General features: G+C 31.9%; 5 protein-coding genes across 6 annotated transcripts in view; 1 reads left to right on the top strand and 4 right to left on the bottom strand.

Annotated features, from left to right (window-relative positions):
- Positions 1-2,915, bottom strand: part of LOC113366510 (protein numb-like) — a 45,366-nt gene extending 42,451 nt beyond the window's left edge. For both annotated transcript variants that reach the window (XM_026608128.1, XM_026608130.1), the window contains exon 1: positions 2,666-2,915. The gene's annotated coding sequence lies outside the window, so the exon portion shown is untranslated. The remainder of the gene's footprint in view (positions 1-2,665) is intronic.
- Positions 2,916-3,586: 671 nt separating this feature from the next.
- Positions 3,587-4,918, bottom strand: LOC113365901 (cytoplasmic dynein 2 light intermediate chain 1). The gene is made up of 6 exons (XM_026607442.1): positions 4,796-4,918; positions 4,605-4,724; positions 4,341-4,538; positions 4,117-4,267; positions 3,882-4,057; positions 3,587-3,817 (listed from the first exon to the last, which is right to left on the bottom strand). Exons 1-6 carry the CDS (start codon positions 4,916-4,918, stop codon positions 3,587-3,589), a joined length of 999 nt encoding a protein of 332 aa, XP_026463227.1.
- A 528-nt stretch (positions 4,919-5,446) lies between these two features.
- On the bottom strand, positions 5,447-9,210 carry LOC113366022 (vacuolar protein sorting-associated protein 54). Its single transcript, XM_026607571.1, has 6 exons — positions 9,043-9,210; positions 7,067-8,858; positions 6,789-6,926; positions 6,436-6,613; positions 6,008-6,350; positions 5,447-5,925 (listed from the first exon to the last, which is right to left on the bottom strand). Exons 1-6 carry the CDS (start codon positions 9,138-9,140, stop codon positions 5,724-5,726), a joined length of 2,751 nt encoding a protein of 916 aa, XP_026463356.1. The 5' UTR covers positions 9,141-9,210; the 3' UTR covers positions 5,447-5,723.
- Positions 9,211-9,725: 515 nt separating this feature from the next.
- Positions 9,726-13,923, top strand: LOC113366734 (rab3 GTPase-activating protein regulatory subunit). The gene is given in 6 exon segments (XM_026608391.1): positions 9,726-9,845; positions 9,915-10,194; positions 10,263-10,584; positions 10,700-12,264; positions 12,267-13,597; positions 13,665-13,923. Coding segments are annotated over 6 exon segments (3,687 nt in total). The 5' UTR covers positions 9,726-9,806; the 3' UTR covers positions 13,815-13,923.
- A 419-nt stretch (positions 13,924-14,342) lies between these two features.
- On the bottom strand, positions 14,343-19,736 carry LOC113365896 (WD repeat-containing protein on Y chromosome-like). Its single transcript, XM_026607436.1, has 20 exons — positions 19,661-19,736; positions 19,377-19,537; positions 19,118-19,309; positions 18,932-19,043; positions 18,660-18,837; positions 18,368-18,521; positions 17,967-18,281; positions 17,782-17,892; positions 17,463-17,718; positions 17,235-17,371; positions 17,091-17,179; positions 16,837-17,031; positions 16,535-16,768; positions 16,301-16,476; positions 16,135-16,233; positions 15,964-16,067; positions 15,300-15,490; positions 14,902-15,073; positions 14,618-14,821; positions 14,343-14,547 (listed from the first exon to the last, which is right to left on the bottom strand). The coding sequence occupies exons 1-20, from the start codon at positions 19,734-19,736 to the stop codon at positions 14,359-14,361; spliced, it is 3,345 nt and encodes a 1,114-aa protein (XP_026463221.1). The 3' UTR covers positions 14,343-14,358.
- Positions 19,737-19,898: the final 162 nt, after the last annotated feature.

The raw sequence follows: 19,898 nt of genomic DNA, 5'->3' as shown, positions 1-19,898 counted from the left end.
TCGAACTATCTGAAACAATTTCAGATTATATATGTATGTATAGCATCAAAAACCATTTGTATATCAATAAATTTTGGAACTAAAAATCAAAAGTGGTAGGAAAAATTGACTGAGCATCATGATTTTTTTTATTTCCTTGGGAGAACATAAAGTGCTATTTAAATGAGGAAGTAAGTACAGGAAGTACAGGTTGCTTCTTCTTGTAATGCGATCTGGGTAACCCAGATCACTGGCATCTATTTAAAATCTGTACTGAAATAATTTCACATTTAATAAGAAAAATTAAAAAAAAAACTGTTGTGATTTTATCTAATATTATTAAAATTGTTCAGGAACTACTATATGTATTTCTTTGTTTCTGTTCCGGAACTGAACTATTTATTGCACATTAAAATGCAGTATTGCACATTATATTCCTTGGTCTAATTTATAATTTACAAAGCAATTTTGATCTTATCGGGTATGTTTTTACGTTGCCGACGTCAAATAGAATTCAAACACCTATATTTGTATTATTATGCATTACGGTCAAACGCCTTGATTTGCAATGTAGGTCATTTATGATAACTTAAAAAATGTTAATATATGTTAAACAAAGTGCTATCGACAGAAATAAAACAAAACAAGGTGATAAAAAAAATATCAATAAGAACATGTACTCCTGCTTTTTATCCTTGAGTAAGGATTTAGCAACTTTTAGAGCTGTCAGAAAAAAACTTTAAAATGTATGATTAAATTTTAGGATGTTCGTCAAAATTATGATTGGCATCATACAAATTTACGTCAAAATCGTCAAAAACAGTTTTTTTTGACAATTAATTATGAAGAAACAGCTTGGCCGATCTGTACCAAATCAGGGCTATTTCCAACTGATATATCTGGAAAAGCTTTTGAATGTTCAAAATCGACTCACGACTTTGGTAAAAACTTTAGGCAAATAATTTTGCACAATCTGATAATTATAAACAAACAGCTCTTATTATTAACACGTGTCTTTATTGAGATTCATAAACGTCATTAAAATTTTGACATCGGTGCGCCATTTTTGAAAAAAAAACGTGGACGAAATGTCAAAGTTTGACTTATAATTTTTCCAATTTTGATGTCGAAGGATTCAGGATGACATGGAACGTCGAAGCACATAATTAGCTAATATGTTTTTCTAGATAAAACAAACTTCTTTAAACGTTAAAAATATATAAACACTAATTGTCCTTATCGAGTTTCATCAAACGGTATTTAAATTTTTAAAATCGGTTCGCCATTTTGGAAAAACGTGGACAAAATATCAAAGTTTGGCTTATACTTTTTCCCATTTTGATGTCGAAGGATTCAGGATGACATGGAACGTCGAGAACACAAAATTAGCAAATATGTTTTCTGAATAAAACAGACTTCTTTAAACGTTAAAAATATATAAACAATAATTGTCCTTATTAGGTTTCATCAAACAGTGTTTAAACTTTTGACACCGGGGCGCCATTTTTTAAAAAAACGTGGACGAAATGTCAAATGTAGGCTAATACTTTTTCCGATTTTGATGTCGAAGGATTCAGGATGACATAGAATGTCGAGAACACAAAATTAGCAAATATGTTTTTCTGGATAGAACAAACTTTTTTAAACGTTAAAAATATATAAACAATAATTGTCCTTATCAAGTTTCATCAAACGATATTTAAATTTTTGACACGGGAGCGCCATTTTTTTAAAAAAACGTGGACGAAATGTCAATGTTTGGCTTATACTTTTTCTAATTTTGATGTCGAAGGATTCAGGATGGCATGAAACGTCGAGAACCCAAAATTAGCAAATATGTTTTTCTGGATAAACTTTTACAAATGTTAAAAATATATAAACAATAATTGTGTACGTATAAATAAATAATAATAGAAAATCATCAGTGTGTGCAATCACAACACGTCTGAAGTTGTTTAATAAATTTCATTTTGCCTTAATATTAATTTAATGAATTTTTATATTTTAACTGTTAGTAATTTTAACGACAAAAACAAGGTCATATAATCATCTAATAAAATCGATACCTTTATGAATATAATAAATATCGCATGTATGATTTTTTCGAGCATGCTTTAGATTAGAAAATGTTAGTTACGTAACGCTGAATTTGCTCAAGCGAATCGGCAATTATGTGACCCTGAACACTTTTTGCCTTTTTTAGTACGGACATTGAAGAAAAATATTGATCAAATGAAATTCAGTGAAACTGAAACAATATAAATTAAAATAACTTTACATGGATACTTTGTAACTATAGTTGAGATCAAGTCTATGAGATAAGTTTATTGATCTACTGATTTTGCCTCTCTTTCGGCGGCTACATGCTAGCCTTTCTAATGTACACCAAGCGGTAACTAAAAGGCAAATAACGTTACCTACAGTCGACGCTTCGATGATTTTTGTAAAAGATAATATAAAACAGCTCTAATTCTATGCGAAAAACATTACGTGTCATTTATTACAAACAAATACTGCATCAAAATCGGCGCATACAGTACAGGTTATGTTCAAGCGCGGACATTTTCACAAACGTCAGATTTGGGTAAAAATACATAAAACGCTCCACCATCTACTTGTCATTTGTTTTACAGAATACCTAAAGTACTTTAAATACTAAATAAATCAAAATTTAATTTCCACTTACCTTGCTCCTTTCGCGTTACTTAGAATTTTACACAGGTGCACATTTCACCGTCAGTCACTTAACACATGGGACATTATAAACTTCAATTTTACGGTGTTTTTTTAACTGTAATGGATTATTTGTTATTTATAAAATACTGCACATTTTAATTCAACTCAACACTAAATGAATCATTATAATAAAGCAAATATTTATTCATTGTTTAAAGAAAGAGAGGTGAGTGCGGTTTGTGTATAAAGTGTCAGCTGGTTCGGCGCCCACTGCTCTACTGATTTCTTATAAGATTCATTTAAAATTAACGCCATCACCCGTGAAAGCAAAGAAACGATAGAAGATTTTGAATTCAAATAGAAACAAATTTATCTTTATTTACTATTATGATACATACTTTGTATTAAATGAAATATTTCAAATTAAAACATATTGATTTAAAATATTGATATCACATAACATGGTCAAATTATCTATAATACATAAAGGACCAGTCAAAAGTTATGAGCGCAACTTGTTACTGCAAACTTAAATGAATTTTCTATGATATTATCTACAATAATTTAGGATGTTCGTTTAATGAATCATCTAATAATGAACTGTATTTCTACACTATAATGTTTCATTAAAATCATCAAAAAAATTATTCAAACAATTTATTATGAAAAAACGATCCGGCAGATCTTCACCACATGACTTGATAGTTTAAATTATTTATCACATTTGCAGAGAACATTTATTACAAAACTCCAAATATAAACTCCAAATGCAATTGGTATTTTATTCTAATTAAAATCCTGCCAATTTCAGCAATATTTTTGATAGAATACTGGCAAGGTAACAAAAATATGAATCTTATTAGATTAAAAAAGTTAATTATCATTTGCAAAGGCACTAATCAAATTACCTGACCATTACCATTTCAATTTCTTATCTAAAATCTATCACTGTTTTATGCGTCGCATGAGAACGTGCAGCGTCCAGTTCGTCTTCTCGAAATGCAGGATCTGCCGCCGGATCCTCAATGGTCACGGCTTTAAAAGATTCACTAGGAAACCATTGAGAATGAGCTACTGATATGGCTGATAATGTCAATGGTTCCGTGCCAATACTGGACCAGGAATCAGATCCTGCGACCACAAACAGCGGCTTATTGTAATCCTACAAAGAAACAGAATTGTTTGTAAATATAATAGATAAATTGATAACATTTGAATACACTTACCGTACTTAAACCTTTAACTTGAGCATCGTTTAAGCGTCCAAATGCAGCATCGTTTAAAATTTGTTTAGCCCTCTTAATGAAATTGGAGTCGAATTGGGAATAGAAAAGTAAAGTAGCTCCTAACAAATGACAGCAACTACGTAAGGTTTTGCATATTCTCTTCTTGATTTCAGGTTCTTAAACAAAAATAAAACATTACATCTTTGATTAACGTTTTTTATATTATTAATAATACCGTAATCTTGAAATATATCATATTTTCCACCAATTACTAACAGTGGAACCGGAAATGGATTGATTGATCCTACATCAGGATGATCTTCTGGAAGTGGGTTTTCAATTCTGTTCTGATATAAACCATAGACCTCTTTCGATCCTTTACTTACCTGTGAGTATAAAATTTAAATGATTATTCAAAATTATACAATTATGTTTATACTATATTATTCATCGCTTTACTTCAATAGAAAGTGCCAATTTTAAAGAGGCAATAGTTTCTTCCATATCAGACCAAATACTTTTTGGTTTAGACATATCCAACATTAATACAATAGTCGTAGGAATAACAGTTTGCTTTGAAGAGGCCATAAATGGTACTTTTACTAGTGTTTCTGAAGATGTTCTAGATGCACCACCCAGCTCCCATATATGACATACCTAAACAAATAATAACATAAATATTTACAGTAAATTAGTCGTATTATTTCATAAAAATTTGTATACCTGTCTTCGCATATTTTGCCCTGCATGACTTGTTTTTCTCATGAACGAGTAATCTAAAGCCAGAGTTGGACGAATGGCTTCAGTTTTCTCCAAAAATTGATTTAGTAGTGTTGTTTTTCCCTGCAATTTGATAAATAAATATTTATACACAATAATCTTCTGATGTCGGGTAAAGTGATGAAGCAACTTACACAACATTTGCTACCAAGAATAAAAATTGATCTTTCATTGGGACCTTTGTTACTTTCAGTATCCTGATGATCTTTAACTATTTTTATTGCAATATCTCTTAAACTTTCATAACCAGCATCCATTTTAACCCAACACTAAGGTGTTTAATCGTCAACCATGTGTTTAGCTTTAGTTTCCATAGTTACAACTAAGTTTGTTTTGATGCTGAACTAAAATGAATATGCAGTGAAAGTGCTGCGACATATAAATTATATATTAAGCAGATTTTTAACAGAATCCATTTTTGTTGTTTAATTATTAAACAGCATTTTTTTGTTTGTTGAAACAAAACTGAAATATGAAGATAAAAATTCATTAAAGAACTAGCAAGTCAAATCTTACTAATTTATATTTACTGTATATACAAATAAAATCATAATAATTTACATCAGTTCATAAATAATTCCATCAAAATTTGGTCAAAAACATGGCAAATCACCACACAAATTTATACATATTGCACATATATGAAAATACATAAAGAATTATCTGTAAATATTTAATATATTATTTATTTAAAATAATGCATTCGAAATGTGCATAAAGTATTTAAATTTAGATTTTACAGAATCCTCAGTCTCACTCTCTCAACTTATGTATGTATGTATTATTATCACTCGATGAGTAAATGAGGAGGAGACAAACTGGTAATAAAACCAGAGTGGCAGCAATGGATAGATTGTTTGGAAGATTATAAACATTAAATATATACAATAGTTAAATAAAATTATTATAGAGATATACTCAAAATAATTCGGTAAAACAAATAATAATTTATGCTCTTGAATAATTCATAGCCAGACAAAAAAGCTGCCAGAGCTGAGAGCATTTGTATACTCTTACACTTGCACTTTCACATCTTTATTCTGTCAAATCACAGATCACAGATTATTGCAACCATATATCATCCATTGCACCATCAGCCAATTCTTCTTCAGATATAGCTTTTAACGTTCTCAATGTTTCTAAATAAAACATCAATTCTGAAGTAACTACACCGTGTTGCGGACTTCCATCATTTGTAATATTGTTACGTAACAACTGGTCCCTAAGTTTATCTTTAAAATTTCTATGTACTGTTCTATATAATCTGAAAAATTAAATTTTTATAAATGGCCATATCAGAGTACTGTAAATATTTATAACATTTTCAGAGATGTGATTTTTATTACCTATGGATTTGTGCGCGAGGTAAAATCGGTGCGATTGCTTCATGAAGTTTGACGAGATGCAAAGATATTTTTCTAAATGGTTTGGATGGTATAGGTGGTCTGGCATCCCATAAGATCAATTGATCACCAATAACTTTTGATACTATAGCCTGGATCTTATCAGAAATTTCCTGCACATGACTAATTAGATCACGTTCGACGGCCGCACACCAGGAGACGTCCGTGTGGGGCCGAAAATGTTCCCGGACGTACGGAAGTAACCATAATATAAGTTGGAGTGCCCTTGACACAAGCGCCAAGTTGGAACTTGTAATTGTTTTTAAACCAGCAACATGTATTGCACCTATTTTGTTGACATGATATTTAAAAACATATGTTGGTATCAAATACTATGACGCAATAAACCGCGATAAAAAAATTAAACTCACCGGCTCCCAAGACCAGTTGACAACATCTAGAATTAAAGCTTCGAAGTAATTCAGACAAATTCCTGCTGTATTGCTGAGACATCATTGGAGCCAGACGTTCTGAACTACGACAATATTCACTTATTATCTGTACAAGAAGCAATACTGTGCCTACCACAGCAAAAGGTTCTCCCGCCACCTTAAATAAAGTCAAAATTAACAAGTTAAGAGAGATAATTTAATGACTTATTAAATAGTTTTGGGTATAAAACTTTTAACGCTTTTGCTTTGCAATACAAATTAATTTATTTTTATTAACAAAAATTTAATAAAATTGCACAAGCAAGAGCATAAATTCATAAACAGTATCTTGCCTGTAATACTGGTGCTGGTTTAGAAGGTTCTGAGGTTGGTGTTGACCTTCCGCTGCTACCTCCACCACCATTGCTCAACGCACTTAAAGGATTTACATGAGCAAAAGATCCTGTACTTGATATACCATCTATTAGTGTCTGAAATTTGATACCAGTTTTGCAATTAATTAACTTGAAACTTTTATTTATTGCTTAAAAAAGAGTAACTTCCAATCAATATCTACTAAATCTGATGTGCATAAGATATCTGACCAGAGAAAATACTTTATTATTATTACCTGGAATTCAGAAGGAACTTCGGCTTGTTTCCATTGCTCACTATCTAAAAGCAGAGCCAATTTAGCCTTCTTATCCGTATGGAATTTTTGTACATATCTTGAAGCCTGGGCCTTAAAGGCTGCTTTCAAAGCAATGCACTCCTTGCCACAAATTTGTTCACATTGCTGAGTAAAGGTCGTAACAATTTCTGACAATCTGGCAATCTGTCTTATTGTAACAGTACTCTTGTCTAGGCTTTGATTGGTTACTAAATTTGCACATCTTTCATGACAATAGTCACAGACTGCATTTAATAAATCGCTTAATTTTTTTTCTACTGTTTCAAATTCTGATTTATTCAAAAAGGTTTCACTTTCAGAGAAATCTAAGCTATCATCTGGATCATGTTGCTTTTCTGTACTAGAGCAAGCAGTGTGAAACATAACATCATGCACAGCTTTTACCCTTAATACTAGTCTTTCTAATGTTAATGTTGCTGTTTCTAATAATGCTAACCATTCGCTTAATGACAATGTTTGTACCTGTTGCTCACCTGAACCAGTGAGACATATTTCTGCATCACTAGATGCTATTATTTCAATAACCATCTGTTTTACAATTGCTTTAACAGTAGTTATAGCTTCTTCTTTGTATGCATCAATAAATGTAAAATTTTTCTGTCTCAGTAATCCTGAAATCGTAGATATTAATTTATCTGAGTCTATCATTGAAGTGTTAAACTCTGTTAATGGCCTATTTAAATCAGCAGCTGCATATTTTTCAAATTCTGTGCTCAATATTTTGTCAATCAACCTTTCCATTTCAGTAAGCTGGGAAGGCAAATGTCTGAATGAATGAACTCCAGCTAATTCTTGGGATAAAATTTCTTGAGTAGTAGAAATTAAATCTAATGCAGCTACATAGTCTGGTGTACTTAGGAGCAATTGTATCATAGGTTGAGTTTGATGAACTGTTGACATTAATTTAAGTTTTTCTAACACTGAGGAATGATTACAACGAGATCTTTCAAAGCTTAGTATTTTTAATGAATCTTTGACTAGTGTAGCATCTATGTTTTGAATTTTACTGCGTATTGCCCGCACATTTGCTTCAGCATGGTTCATCTGTTCCATCATTGCATCATGAGAAGTCATAGCATGAAAAAATGCATAAGACTTCTGTGAAACTTGTTGGGCAATTTGCACTTCAACAACATCTAGATAATGACTTAATTTTTCTTGTAATAGACGCCCTGATCGACTTGCATTGTCAGGAGCATCTACAATGTTTGGATATATAGTATTAAAAGTAGTAGCTTCATTTAGTTTCAGATCCGGCTTGAGAAAAATATCTGGAATATCCTTTAATTTAAACACTGAAAGCTCAGAATTTTGGCTTTTAACTTTCAAAGTTGTCTCTAATTTTGAATTCATTAATTTGGAATGCTTTTGCAGTCTTCGTCCCACTTTCCTGATATATGGCTCAAAATTATCCCATGTTATTATAGGTAAATAAGGACATTTGGGTATCTCAGCAGTTTCAACAAATGCATCACCCCATATCTTAGTAAAAAATGTTGCTTGTTTACCTTTGTTAGGATCATTAAGTACTGCAGGTAAATTCTGTGCTGCTGAATAAACTGACCATTGTTCCTGATTCTTAGTAATTGGAGCAACATGATGTCTAGAGATATGTGTTTCATAATCTCTATCGCTTACCCCATCGAGAGGTAATGAGGGGCATACACCATTGTAACCATATCTACAGACATATGAGCCACCTTCTTTTGAACAATGTCTTTCCCTCAAATGTCTAAAATATAATAAATTTAGGATTACATCATATGAAATAGATTTAAATTAATAGTAAATTATAGAATGAACTATAAAGTATAAAGTTTTGAAGCAAAACTACAAAGAATAAGGTATTTAGTATAGTATTAACCGAAATGAAATATATAATAAATATTATGCAAGAATAAAAATAAAGGGCTAACCTTATGAAATCTGGTGGAGTTTTGAAATTGTGCAAGGGACAATAATGGCACGATTGCCATGCTTGGTATTCTTGATCCAAATCAATTTGCTTGGCCATGACATGTTATTTATTTAATTAGAAATTAACAATTTTATTAATTATAAACAAATCATTTTGACACAACCAATTTTATGTAAATTACACGTGTAACCTGCTATATCGACATGTGTCAAAACTAATTTTGAAAAGTCGAAGATAGATGGTGCTGTACAAGAGATAAATAAAAACAGCAACTGTCACTTTGACATTTGTAAGCAATCTTGAATAATTTATTAAATATTAGTAATAATAAAAATAGTAAAATATTTTAAATAATAGTTATGTGCATGGTGAAATAAATTTAGCAAAATGTCTTGCGAAATTTTGCCAATTGCAAAATTTACTAGTGTTCAAAATGTTTTAAGAAGTTTGCATCTGCCTGATAAATGTATGTGAATAAGTATACAAATAACAAAAGCGATAATTTGTGACTGAACAATTATTAAATATTATATTTTATTTTTTGTATACCTATAAATGTTATTCTTTTCAATATTTCAAGATGCTGAAGACTGGTTGAATAATAGCCTAATTTCAATATCACCTACGCAAGAGATAATAATTATAGCTTATGATATAACTTTAACTATACTTACTTCACGATGGGACTCAATCGATTCTCAAAATATATATTCTGTAAGCTGGTCAAATCAATTAGATCCAGTGTACCCAATTACAGCAGTGATGGCCTTACCATTAACAGATTTAGGAAAAGAATCGCAAGTAAATAATGATAATTACATTGCGCAAGGCGCTTTTTTCAATAGATATTAATAAATTGTTCTATTATAGGTTGGTACAGATTGGACTTGTATAATTGTTGGTTTTGCAACGGGTTATTGTAAATTTTTCACTGAAAATATGGGTTTGTTATTAAGTGTGAGGTTTCACGATGAACCTGTTATGCACATAAAATCTACCTGCAGTACTATTTCTAGTAGTAGTAGAAGAACCCACAATGAAAATTTATTAGAGGATGAATTGTACATTACATATCAAAGCAATGTTTCAGTTATCAACGCAAATGTTTTATTTCAAATTCTTTGCAATAATAGACAGGAATTGGCTAGAGGTTAGTATTTAGAAATAAATAGATTATTGATATATCTGCATATATTTTGAAGGCATATTGTTTTATAGCCCAAGGAACCTTTACTGAACCGAATCTTCTTACTGATTCATCATTATCACTTCGAAAATGGGGTTTTAGTGATCAAGGTCAGTTAGTTGATAGTGTAGTTGTTGGATTGACATCTGCAAATGTATATAATCATCTTCTCACTGCTTCAATTGTTGGTGGATTTCATTCAAGATATAGATCAGCAGCTCCAAAAAATACTTTAGTTTTAACTGCAGGTGCAAGGCCTTATCTTGGTTTTCAGTATGCTATGGAAGGCGGCTCACAGCCCATTTTTAGCGACATGGCTAAAGCAGTAGCCAGCAAATTAAAATCAGCTCTTCCGTAAATATATATTTATTATTTATAAACATTATATATTGCTTTCATAAATGATCACATTGTTTATGTTAATGTAAACATTATTAATTTATCAATAAAAATAATATTTACCTTCCAGGAGTTGGTTAACTGGGAGCCGCACTAGTGCTGAGCCAGTTGAACAACCACCTATCCCTGCTGAAGCCATGACTTGCCGTTTTGGTTTATGTGACTTTCATCGGAGAGCAGAATCAATAATCTTATCTCCAGATAAGCAATTTTCCGTCATTACTGATTCTCTTGGACGTGTAAGTTTAATCGATAACCAATTGGGCATTGTGTTGCGTATGTGGAAAGGCTATAGGGATTCCCAATGTGCTTTTCTTAATGTACTAGATCCAGAGTGTAAAAGCAGACGACATGATAGGCGCCAAGCCAGATACGCATTATTCTTAATTATATACCTTCCTAAGAAGGGCCTTATTGAAATTTGGGCTTTGCAGCAGGGTCCAAAAGTAGCATCTTTCTCAGCACTTAAACATGGGCGATTGTTTTACATGAATTATAATAAAGGAAGTAAATTGAAACAACAAACTAAATACTCTTGTATTTTTATGGATCCAGATGGAACACTCAAAGAATTTAATGTTCCGTTTCATTTTGCTATTGCTGACAAGGATTCAAAGAGAGCACGAGATATCCATCTGTTTCGCCATTTGAAAGCATTTATTAAATCTGGTAATTTTGATCAAGATAAATTGTCAGAAGAAATTTTGGGCACTATTAAAGAATTAAGAACAGTAGAAATCAAGGCTCAATTTATTGACATGTTAGTTGGTAATAGACATATATCTGAAAATGTATTATTACAAGCACTTCTAGAAATTTTGCCAGAAAAGCCTAGCGAAGATGAAGAACAATTTTGTCAAAAATGTACAAATTTAAAGCATTTGACTGAATTTTACATTTATGCTACAAATTGTGAAGAAAATCCTTTAAATTCAGAAAATGATAAAATTGAAATTGAAAGTAATGAAGAAGCTATTAAGCAGATTGATTCCAATTTACAACTTTCAGAACGAGATTTAAAACATTTGCAAGAGTTACTCAACTTGACAATAAATAAAGACAACAAAGTCGTGCAATCAAAAGTAACATTTAAAGAAGACAAAAAGCCTACATTTTCTATTTACATTAGTGCATTTGATTGCTCTGTGAGAGTACAACCAATTGCACATAATTCCGAAATTACTTACAATATAGCAGAAACTATATTTAATAAATTCATATCGACCAACTTAACGTTAGAAGAATGGGTAGATAAAGCAAATTGTAGTCATATTCCAACAGACTACTTTGTTAAACTATTGTTAATATTTTGGTTAAATCGGCCTCTAACACAAAATATGAACTTAGAACATGATATGAAAAAATTTGGTGAAATTTTATACGAAATTTGTAAATTGACCGGTTTTGATAACATTTGCACTGAATATAATGAAATATCTCCGTGGTGGGAAAATGTAAGAGAAATATTGATTGAGAGTCCATGTCCTTTTAAAGGGCTTATGGCAGCGATTTTATGCAGGCACATTGCACAACGAGTTGAACGAGATAAAGAACTTATGCGCGATGAGGAAGCTTGCGAAGAGATTTGGGAACGCGTATCTGCTGATAATTGTAAATGGTCATTATTGATAGGAAATTAGAAGATATTTCTTTATTGAACATAGTGTTAAATATGAAAAATATCGCATACGATCAACCTATCTTGACTAAATTGAATTATGAAGGCATTGATATTAGCCTTAAGTTTGTATTAATGGGAGGCAAAGGTATAGTTTCGGAATTAGTGTCTAAATGGCTAGCTAGTTACGGTGTTAATCCACAAGAAATTGTTGATAACGAATTGATCCATCTACAAAGCGTGAAAATAGCCAGTACACCAGAGAAATCTCCTGTCGAAGAAGTTGTGCCTAATGATGATACAATAGAACCCATAAAACCTATATTCGAACAATATAATTTATTGCATAAACAGTTTCCTTTTAGTTTGCAGGCTGTGGTAATTTTGTCAAATATGGCCTGGGAGTATTCAGAGAATTGGAAAAAAAATTTAGATGACATTAGATCTTTAAAATCGGCTGTGCAATGCCTTGATTGCCTGTGTAATGTTCATCTTAAACATGGAGTTTGTGCATTGATGTGGTGTATGCACATACGTTCTGTATTTGAGGCAGTTTGCCGAATGTTAAACAAAGCTGGAAAATTACCCAAAGACAGATTATGCAAACAAGAAACTGGCCTAAACGATGGACAGGTTATAGAGTTTCTGGCAATAACCATTGAATTTATAGCGATATTTATGAGAAGTATACAAAAGTGCTATGATACAGTAAGAGAACCTTTGAAATACGAAGACTTGTGGGAAGATAATTCATCACCTTCATTGTCTCAGCTTGCTATGCAACAGACAAAATCCAATTACGAATTGCTTCTGTTACATTATGAACTCGCTTCAACAATGCACATGTTAACATATTTTAATACAGTAAGATTTATGAAACCGTTAGTGCATTTGTTCGATAATTTTGGTCAACAATCATTTTTTGTTGACTTGAATACCAGACCACAATTACCAGCGCACGCGCCCGACCAAAAAGTGTTAAACGCAAGAATATCCTTTTTAACGAAAATAATATCGGCTTCTATCGATTTAATCCATAAGAACGACAATGGTACTATATATTCAAGCGATGCTTTTTCCTGGATGGAAAAAATTAAAGATTTAGGAGCACTTTGGAGCATAGAGCAAGATATTTTAGTTAGACATCAAGTTTTAGAATTATTTCGACGTGGTTTTGATGGATTAGCTGAAGACATGCTGGGTACCCTTGCCAATATTGATAATCTTGGCCCAGAACTGTTAGATGTTGCAGGAAAACAATTGCGATTATGGTTAGAAAAAATCCCTGAAAAACGAATAGAGGTTGCCGCATTAGGGCCGATTTTAACGTCGTATTTAGATACTTTAGAGGTAAGATTACAACTTTGCATTACCACAATATCAGAAGGTAAAATAGTGTAAATACATTTTGTTTCAGATAAAAGACCCAATTACAATTGAAAATAAAGCATCTGTGATGATTATAGCTACCCATGCCTTACGCTGCTTTTCAGATGAGAACAGCAAAGAGAGAAGATTAGTCGCTCTTATTGTGGATGCTGGTCATCTGTTATTAGATGATGATTGAAGAAATATATTTTGAGTAATGGAATTTGTTTGCTAGCATTTATTTTATATGATTGTAGTTCTATAGAGTGGTGCTCATTGCATGTAATATACGTAGGTATGATTTGTAAAAATATAGATCGATTTATATATTGTTATAATTGTTATATAGTGTTATTTATATGTTTTATATCTATAAAAGTATTTAATTAAATCGAAAATTATGAAAAACGAAAAATAGAATCTTTTAATAAAATATTGTAAAATCCATGTCAGTCGTATTATTTTATTCATATAAAAAATGTGCGATTTGTGAAAAAATATTAGTATACTGATTTATGAAGAAACCACAAATATATAAAAAAATTATTAAACACTTGATATAATTAAAAATATTCGATATAAGTTTTATTTTAACTATTGCAATAGATTTATAAAATCCAAATACTATTTTCTATTTACAGACTGCGTTTTTTCTTTGTTATTAAACCGCCACAATAAAATGTTCGATATTTGAGATAATACAGTTGATAAAGAATGATAGACAAAAATAAAAATATCTGACATCAATCGTTACCAATATGTTGATTGCCTTCGACATCATCTTCAATTTGCACATTGGTACCTTCTGCCTCTGCTTGGGCCTGCAACATTTCTTTATTCCGTTGGTTTCTCCATGTTATAATTACTTCTGGAGTTGGAGGACGAAGTCTATGTCTCGGCTCATGGATTTCTAAGTGACTATACACTGGTATCTGTAAGAAGAATTTAATAAATTGCCATTGAATAAAATATAAACAATACGTTAATCATTTTAAAACAGACGTAAGGTAAAGAAGTATCCAAAATAGGTTTGTTGCGTAGTTCTCCTCGTCTTGGCAATTGGAAATGACTTCCTAGTATTGGTTCTTGCAAGGGCTTTCCATAAATACGCCTCTTGACTAACTCATCTTGTTTCAAATTCACATCTTTTCTGCGTATTGAGGACTCATATTCCATATCGAATTCACCTTTGCCACCTCTCAACACCTAATGAGAAACAAAAATATAATTATATTCAGGCGCATATAGTGCTTTAGATATTTAATACGTTGTTTTAATTCAATTACCTTCAAAGTAGTAAAGCTTCCACTACGTTTAATATCTGCTGGAAGCCTGAAGGGAAATTGATCGGGTAAGGGACCAACTTCTGGGATTGGAGTCCAAGGTTTACACGTTCCCAAGGTATTGATGTACCGTCCAGCCAAAGCCCAAAGTCTTACACTTCGATCGCTACTTGATCTGAAAGTAGAGTAATGATTTATATTTCTATAAATAATTCACATATTATTTGCTGAAGAATTACAATTGACAATAATAAAAGTCGGGAAGTAATAAAATAATAAGTTCAAATCATTTTCACGCGAGTTGCATCCTTCCGCTGTTTTTCGGATTTATTAGATATTTTCATCTGAATATATCGATAGTTTGAATTATTCTTTATTTTTATATTATTAAATAATCATACGTAATAATAATTTGGTGTTCCGGCATATATACACAACACAGTAACGTGCTTTTGTGGGCTTGAAAAGAATTAACCAGCAAAGGCAACGGTTGCAATCTGATACTTCTCTTGGCACGTCCTTCCAGGCGATCACGCCACAAAAATGGAAATTTCAATCGCAATAAAGGTACACTGACTCTTTTTGGAGGAGACTCTTTATTGAAGTAGCTGCGAAATAAATAATTATTATTTTAAAAAATTAAACAAAATAATTATAAGCATTTTATAAAATCATTTAATTTCTGCGTACATTTTCTATTACTACATGTAATGTAGCGCAAAGACCCAAAGTATACTAAAGCATAAAATACGAAGTCACGAATTGACTGAATATTATGATTTTTATAACTAGACGAAGACAACTGTACGTCGTTTGTCGTGATCGCGTGCTTTCCCTCGATCTTACTGAAAATCATAATCTTTAAGTATATTCTAAAATTGTCTCATCCTGAAACACGCGATCAATCTAATCAAAAAGTTATGTTTTATGCGATATATTATGAAAAAAATCATATTTATTCATTTTCATAAAATAGAAAAAATACTCAGACTTTAAAAATTGGACAAAATAATTGATAAATAAAAATGATATATAATTTTTATAACGATATCAAATAATATATACATACCCGTAGTTCGTCATCAACCATATTTTTAATTGCCCCATTGTAGTACCAGTAAATAGAAAATCATTGTCAGGATCTGTAGTCATACAAGCCACATAGTCACCTGAAAATATAATATATTATGACGTACAAAATTAATTCGTATTAAATTATTGAGTTAAAAAACAAACCTGCCGAATGTATAGCATTAAAAGAAGTCTTGAAACCACCAGTTGGATGGTGTGACCACATTTGTACAGAGCCATTTTCCACTGATAATAACATTGATCCTAGAAAATATTAAATATAAATATTAAATACATTATAAATATAAAATAAAATTATATATGAAAATACCTATGTCTGGATGCATAGGTCTTGCTTCTAAAAATACCATCGCGTGCACAGATAAAGACTTATGGTGCTGTATTGCTTTAGGCATTTTCACTACAGAGATTTTTCTTGCGTATTTGGACTCTTGTGTTTTTTTTGCCCCGGTCATAACTTCTGGAGCAGTATCATGGCCAATTACACTATAAAAAATTATTAGTAAAAAAAGAAATTTAAATATAAAAATCTAATATCGATTACCTGATGCGTTTATATGCACTGAAAGATTGTCTGTTTTTATGTCGTTTCTCGTCACCAGGGGCTGTTGATCCATGTACTTTCAAAATACTTGAAGTTTGATTCTTTACTCCTCGTTTAGCACTTTGTTCGCGTTTTGCTCCAGTAGCACCCGCATCTGCTGTCATCGACTGAGACACCTCAGGAGGCATATACACAAGTTTTATACGTCCAGTCGGATTTGCAACATTGTACCGTCTTCAAAAATAAGAATGCTGAATCACAATATACTTATATTTTAGATATTTAATAAAATATAGTTGTACCTATATGCTTGTCCAGTCTCGAGCCGCCAAAATATTAGCTCGCCGCTGTACGAACTGGTAGCGAGAGCCTGACCAGCTCTGGTGGCTGCACAAAGAACGTCTTCGGCATGCCGCAACTCCCATTCCTTAGACCCAGCTGCGGCAACTTCGTCTGCAAATTCTGTCACGTGCCGATTCCAACCAATAGCAAGTAATCTGAAAAAAAAAACTATTATATTTTATTCTTTATACACGTTTTAATCATTTTTTTATACCTGCCGGTTATCCAAAAGACTGCTGTAACTTCACACATAGTTTCAATGGCCATGTTACGAAGGCAAATTCCGGTATTGAAATTCCAAACCTAAAAGTAATATTAAAAAAATATCTATGTAGATTAATAAAGACAATTTACTCACTTTTAAGGTTCCATTTCTTGCACCAGTCAATAACATGTGTTGTTGTGGGTCGAATGTAGCTGCTGTGATTTCAACAACTATTGTTTCACCATGAACAACAGTTGTATGAGCACCTTTCACCAGGCAAATGCGCTTACCTCAACATAACAATTAAAATTAATGTGTCATCCAATATCATAATCAAATAGACGTATTGCAGCAAATGATTATTTTAGTTAATTATTATACCTATCCAAGGATCCCAAGTGATAATGCAGCTATCAAGTCCGCAAGTTATAATATATTTGAACAGACTGTTATATAAACATATTGAGACAGGTTTCGTATGAGTGTATCCATCTGTAGCAGATTCATCCAACAAAGGATCTAAAAGCAAAGTTGCTATTCGCATACCTCCCACCATCAGTTCCCTGGTCAACGGATTGTATAGTGTTGTCATAGAACAATGTTCTATCCCCATGTCGGCACATAGTGTTATGTAAGTCTAAAACAGAGAAAATACTAATATTATTTCTAATATAAAATTTTAACAATGTAGTACACTTACTTGCATGATTGTTTGCGCAGGAACATCCCATACTTTAATAACTTTATCCTTGCTCATTGAATACAATTTGTCGTTCTGAAGGATTACCATGATTATTCCAGCATGGTGCCCCTATATTCATGACATAAATTATGTAAGAAGCGCATTGAATATTCTCGTAGGATTTTTTAAAATGTTGTATATACCGATAGCATTGTGTTTGGTTTTGATGGAACAAATACATTCCATAATCTTATTATGCAATCTAAACCTCCAGTAACCAGCATATGACTGACATCGTCGAAAGTGAAAACAGTGGCTCCTCTTGGCATACGAAATTGATAAGGCGGTTTTACTCCCATTATATCGCTGATGCTCAATCCTGGTGGCCCGAGAGTAGGTCCTGCTGGTAATTCGCAGCAGGAGATGAAGCAATGTAGGGGTTCATAAAGGCCAACTTGACGTACTGTGTCGACGTGAACATTTGGAAAAGCAAGAACTCTCATGCCTTTAAAGTCACCCTAAGATAGAAACATAGATTTTGCCGACTTTGAAGTATATTAGCCATGTTTTAATTGTTTCTAAATAAAAATATTCATTATCATACTTTTGCCAAAGTTTCGTATCTCACAACTTGCAAAGATTTTCCGGGACTGTTCTGAAAGGGACCACGCATTACTGGCGAAAATAGAAATATCCTTACAGCTCCAGAGGTATCGCCAGTGACTAAAGTGTTTTCTGAATCCAATGACTGATAAAACCTATATTGAGCAAATTATTTTTAATTAGAATACGTATATTTTAAATAAAAAATATGGAGATGATATAAGAATCAATATGCGACAGTAATATTAATGGTTTACATAATTAATTGTAAGTAGGATAAAGTTAACTATTACCTATAGAACATAGCACTTATTGGATGTGGAAGACTATCAATAACCACACGAACCGTAAAATTTCGCGCTGTTGTGTCATAAAATCGCAATTCACCTTCTGTAGATGATGTACATAAAATGTTCAAATCAGGCAGACATACCATATCCAACACCCACGTAGGATGGATCTTTGGTTGTACTTTACAAAAATAAATGTAAAAAACCATTATATAAAAAACTTTTTAATCTTAAAATTTAATAAATTAGTATTATTATAGTATGTGAGTCCTAACCGCTCTTCGATTTCGCACTACGATGTTTTTCCATATCTAAAGTCCACCAGTTACAAGTACCATCTCTACTGCATGTTATGTAACTTCCTTCTGAATAACTTGTTGTTCGGTCCTGAAAATATTCACTTCGAAAATATTGTCGTTCACAGCAAAAATAATAATAATAAGAAAAACAGTTTTCCTTACTGGCATTACTGTAGGACAATATTGAATTCGTATTACAGGCAAACGGTGATGACTGTTAATAACAACTGGGTGACCTGTTATTGGCTGCTGCATGGTCTCTTTTTGATTAGAGGGGTCATTATTTTGAAAGCCCAACAACAAATACGAAACAAATTCATCCCACGATGCAAGATTATCACGATTAGAATTGATCTGAAAATTACCGATTATTTTCACGTAAAACTCATCAAGAATAAAATAAATAATTTAGTTATTTGACCTTTGAAAATAAAGTTTCAAATTGATCGTCTGTAAAATAACAGCCAGCAAATTCGCCCAATATTCGACGAAGTTGTTCCGAGGTTGCTTTTCCGTCCGGTATTTTTTGAAATAAATTATATAATTTTGTCAACTCTTTTTCAGTTAATCGTTCGTGCAGAGCTACAAAAATATATACAAAAATTAAAATAGAGAATTTTTAAACATATTCAGATTTTCACATATATATGTACTATGTTTTTACAGAAATAAATTAAAATATTTAACTAAATTACTACAAATAACCTAAATTTTGAAACTCTTCTATGGGTTCTTCAGCTTTCTCCTCTTTCTTTCGAACAAATTTAAATAAGCTTTCCATATTAATATACTTTGAAATTAATCTTATAAAAGTTATCAAAAAATCAGGAATACAAAAAAAACGTTTCGATTCAAAAAACACGTGAGTGGAATCGATCGCTCTGACGCTGTCAAGGCAACAGAATAAATGTAAACAAAATATATTTGACGTTTAAGTTCTCAT

The sequence above is a fragment of the Ctenocephalides felis genome, unplaced genomic scaffold (assembly GCF_003426905.1).
Source record: "Ctenocephalides felis isolate EL2017-DRISC unplaced genomic scaffold, ASM342690v1 CF-g0.4_SCAFFOLD_01170, whole genome shotgun sequence".
NCBI classification, from domain to species: domain Eukaryota; kingdom Metazoa; phylum Arthropoda; class Insecta; order Siphonaptera; family Pulicidae; genus Ctenocephalides; species Ctenocephalides felis.
This window is presented reverse-complemented; position numbering and strand designations above follow the sequence as displayed.

What these genes read in the sequence shown, in the direction of transcription:
- LOC113365896 (XM_026607436.1), bottom strand. Translation starts at nt 19,736, where the DNA reads ATGGAAAGCTTATTTAAATTTGTTCGAAAGAAAGAGGAGAAAGCTGAA. An exon ending in GAGACTGGACAAGCATATAG is followed by an intron (nt 16,769 to 16,836) that starts GTACAACTATAT and finishes TTATTTTTGAAG; the next exon opens with ACGGTACAATGTTGCAAATC. An exon ending in GAACACCAAATTATTATTAC is followed by an intron (nt 15,074 to 15,299) that starts GTATGATTATTT and finishes CTCTACTTTCAG; the next exon opens with ATCAAGTAGCGATCGAAGTG.
- LOC113366022 (XM_026607571.1), bottom strand. Translation starts at nt 9,140, where the DNA reads ATGGCCAAGCAAATTGATTTGGATCAAGAATACCAAGCATGGCAATCG. An exon ending in AAGTTCCTTCTGAATTCCAG is followed by an intron (nt 6,927 to 7,066) that starts GTAATAATAATA and finishes ATCAAATTTCAG; the next exon opens with ACACTAATAGATGGTATATC. An exon ending in CCTCGCGCACAAATCCATAG is followed by an intron (nt 5,926 to 6,007) that starts GTAATAAAAATC and finishes TTAATTTTTCAG; the next exon opens with ATTATATAGAACAGTACATA.
- LOC113365901 (XM_026607442.1), bottom strand. Translation starts at nt 4,918, where the DNA reads ATGGATGCTGGTTATGAAAGTTTAAGAGATATTGCAATAAAAATAGTT. An exon ending in AATTGGCACTTTCTATTGAA is followed by an intron (nt 4,268 to 4,340) that starts GTAAAGCGATGA and finishes TTATACTCACAG; the next exon opens with GTAAGTAAAGGATCGAAAGA. An exon ending in AAGTTAAAGGTTTAAGTACG is followed by an intron (nt 3,818 to 3,881) that starts GTAAGTGTATTC and finishes GTTTCTTTGTAG; the next exon opens with GATTACAATAAGCCGCTGTT.